The sequence below is a fragment of the Xiphias gladius genome, chromosome 15 (assembly GCF_016859285.1).
Source record: "Xiphias gladius isolate SHS-SW01 ecotype Sanya breed wild chromosome 15, ASM1685928v1, whole genome shotgun sequence".
NCBI classification, from domain to species: domain Eukaryota; kingdom Metazoa; phylum Chordata; class Actinopteri; order Istiophoriformes; family Xiphiidae; genus Xiphias; species Xiphias gladius.
The window spans coordinates 19,255,417-19,257,800 of NC_053414.1; the positions used below are offsets into that span (position 1 = coordinate 19,255,417).

The 2,384-nt window shown below is 43.0% G+C and overlaps 1 protein-coding gene across 1 annotated transcript; it reads right to left on the minus strand.

The window, feature by feature from the left end:
• Positions 1-327: 327 nt before the first annotated feature.
• Positions 328-1,472, minus strand: dand5 (DAN domain family, member 5). Its single transcript, XM_040147330.1, has 2 exons — positions 990-1,472; positions 328-627 (listed from the first exon to the last, which is right to left on the minus strand). Exons 1-2 carry the CDS (start codon positions 1,470-1,472, stop codon positions 328-330), a joined length of 783 nt encoding a protein of 260 aa, XP_040003264.1.
• Between the last annotated feature and the right edge of the window lie 912 nt (positions 1,473-2,384).

The window sequence follows — 2,384 nt, forward strand, 5'->3', positions numbered from 1 at the left end:
GAACATTTACACAAGTCCAGTGTGGACAGCTTCATCTTTTGCAACAGAAAACTGCATGACCAGAAAACACGTCATTTTGTCAACAATCAGTGGTGGACCAAGCCGCCAGTATATTTTACTCTGAATATCACATTCAGACTCATCTACAAATAGTGATTACAACTAAAAATAATGCCCATATCGTGGCGTGAATTGACAGAGAATACAGGTGTCAGTCCAAATGAAAAACTTAACTTGCTTTCCCACTCCCCTCATCTATAACTCTCTAATCACAGTATTCAGAAAACATACACGTCGTGTATTTTTGCTACAACCGCTGTAAAACACTTACAGCTGCGTTGAAGCTGCAGCCTCGACACTCCTTTCCTCACTGCCTGTCTCACACTTGCACTCTTCCACCACCATCACACGCCTCTCCCGGGCCTCGGCTCCACAGCGCAGGGGCACAGTAACAGTGTGAGCTTTGGATGGGGCGCAGCGTGAGCAGGGGGCCTGGCGGCGAAGGGCCCCTGTCCCAGTACCCGACCCCACAAACTCCCCTTCGGATGGGAGAAACAGAGAGCTGCACTGACCGAAACACAGCTTGTTGTGCACTGTCACGGTGTTGCATCCATCTGCTGTCACATGCTGGGAGGACGGCAGAGAAAGACAAGATTAGGCTAAACATCACAGCAATATTGTTGGTGTTAATTTACCTCTTAGGGTGTAAAAATCAACACGGTGTGTTTCTGTAAATCCACACCATCACAGCTAATCCACCCCCAGAGCCATAATTGGCTTTATGAGTGAACAGACGCCTCTCTAATTGCCACTGAAAAATCAACACCTCTTAACTTTGCTATTTTCGGTTTGTGTAAAGAATCAGTCATCTTATCCTATCTTATCTTATCTTATCGTTCGTTTGGTCATGGACTCTTTTATGTATCTTTTTGGCAGAGAAAGGACATAAGGTCCTGGCATAACAAATATAAAAAATCTTTGCCTCTTACCTGAGTGAAAGGTATCGCACTGCAAGTCTGTTTAGTGTCCTTCAGGTTGACTGGCAGGGACATGGTCTTCCTATCTCCTCTATCTATGGCTCTCTGCCACATCTGCAGGCCTTGTCTCTGCTTTAGTTCAACTTCTCTGGAGCTTTTAGGGTACAAGTGGTGTAGTGGACTCACAGGGGCCTTGGAGGCTGGGGCCAGACCTGGACGCCCCTGGGACAAGAAGGCAGGGAAAGACAATCTGGAACTATGGGAGGGGGTTCTTCTGGGGGTCAGCCCCCTTCTGAAGAACCCCGACTGGATCAGGGCATGAGGGTCCAGCTGCACAACCTTGACTTTTCCTCGAAGAGGTTCTTCTGGTCCACTGCCAGATGATTCAAATTCAACCCTTGACCCTTTCAAAGTGTTGTCAAAAGTGTTGTGAGGAAATGCAAAAGCTGCAGCCGTCCAACTTGACAAAAAGATGAGGCTGATGAGGAAAGCCATTATTTGACACAAAAAGAGATGCTTTTCAAAGTTGATTAGAAAAATAGAAACTACGCAGTTAATTTTAAAAATTTACAAAAACAAAAGTTACAGCAACAGTTGTCTGGTGGTATGGTCCAAGGTTCCGAATGGCAACCTTGCTGTCAGTGCTTTGTCAGTGGGATGGAGGGAGTCTTATATATGGGTAGTCGCCAGTTCTCACCTGCGTTTCAACGCAAAGAAGGTGTCACAATTCCCACACCAGATCAGACATCGCACCAAGCTTAAAACTCCAGGTCATGGATGGTTGCCAGACTGAGTGGATTTCAGTGTCAAGGTGAACATTAAAGACATGGTCATAAAAAATAACATCTGAAGGGGTCTCTTTGATCTCTGAGTTTCAAAATAAAGTAATCTGAAGGTTGATTTCGTGTGGACACAGAATATTTTTTGCTATTAATTTCAGTTTTTTAAATTGATTTTATTGAAAATCTCAAAACACAAAGAAGTTTAATCTACAGTTAGGTGAAAAATTATAGAAAAAAACAACCAAAATCCACCAGAACAGCTTCAGTGCCCATTATATTTTACAAATCTGTGGACACTGAAGGAGGTATGAACGATTCTTCCAACAGATATTCCTTAATTTGTTATTTTGATGGCTGTGCTGGACAGTGCTGCAGAACACGTCACTCCAAAATCTCCCATAGGGGCTCAGTTGGGTTGAGATCTGGTGACAGCAAAGGCCACAGGATATACAACTCCATTTTATATGGTAATCAAACAATTATATTCCTTTATATTACTTTAAAACCGCAAGTTATTATTATTTATTTTTGCATCTTAATACATACTAGGAATTGCAGATTATTTGAAATTTGTTTTCAGCAAAATTCGTTTTAGGAAGACTGCTGTTGTGAAAAATGCTACCTA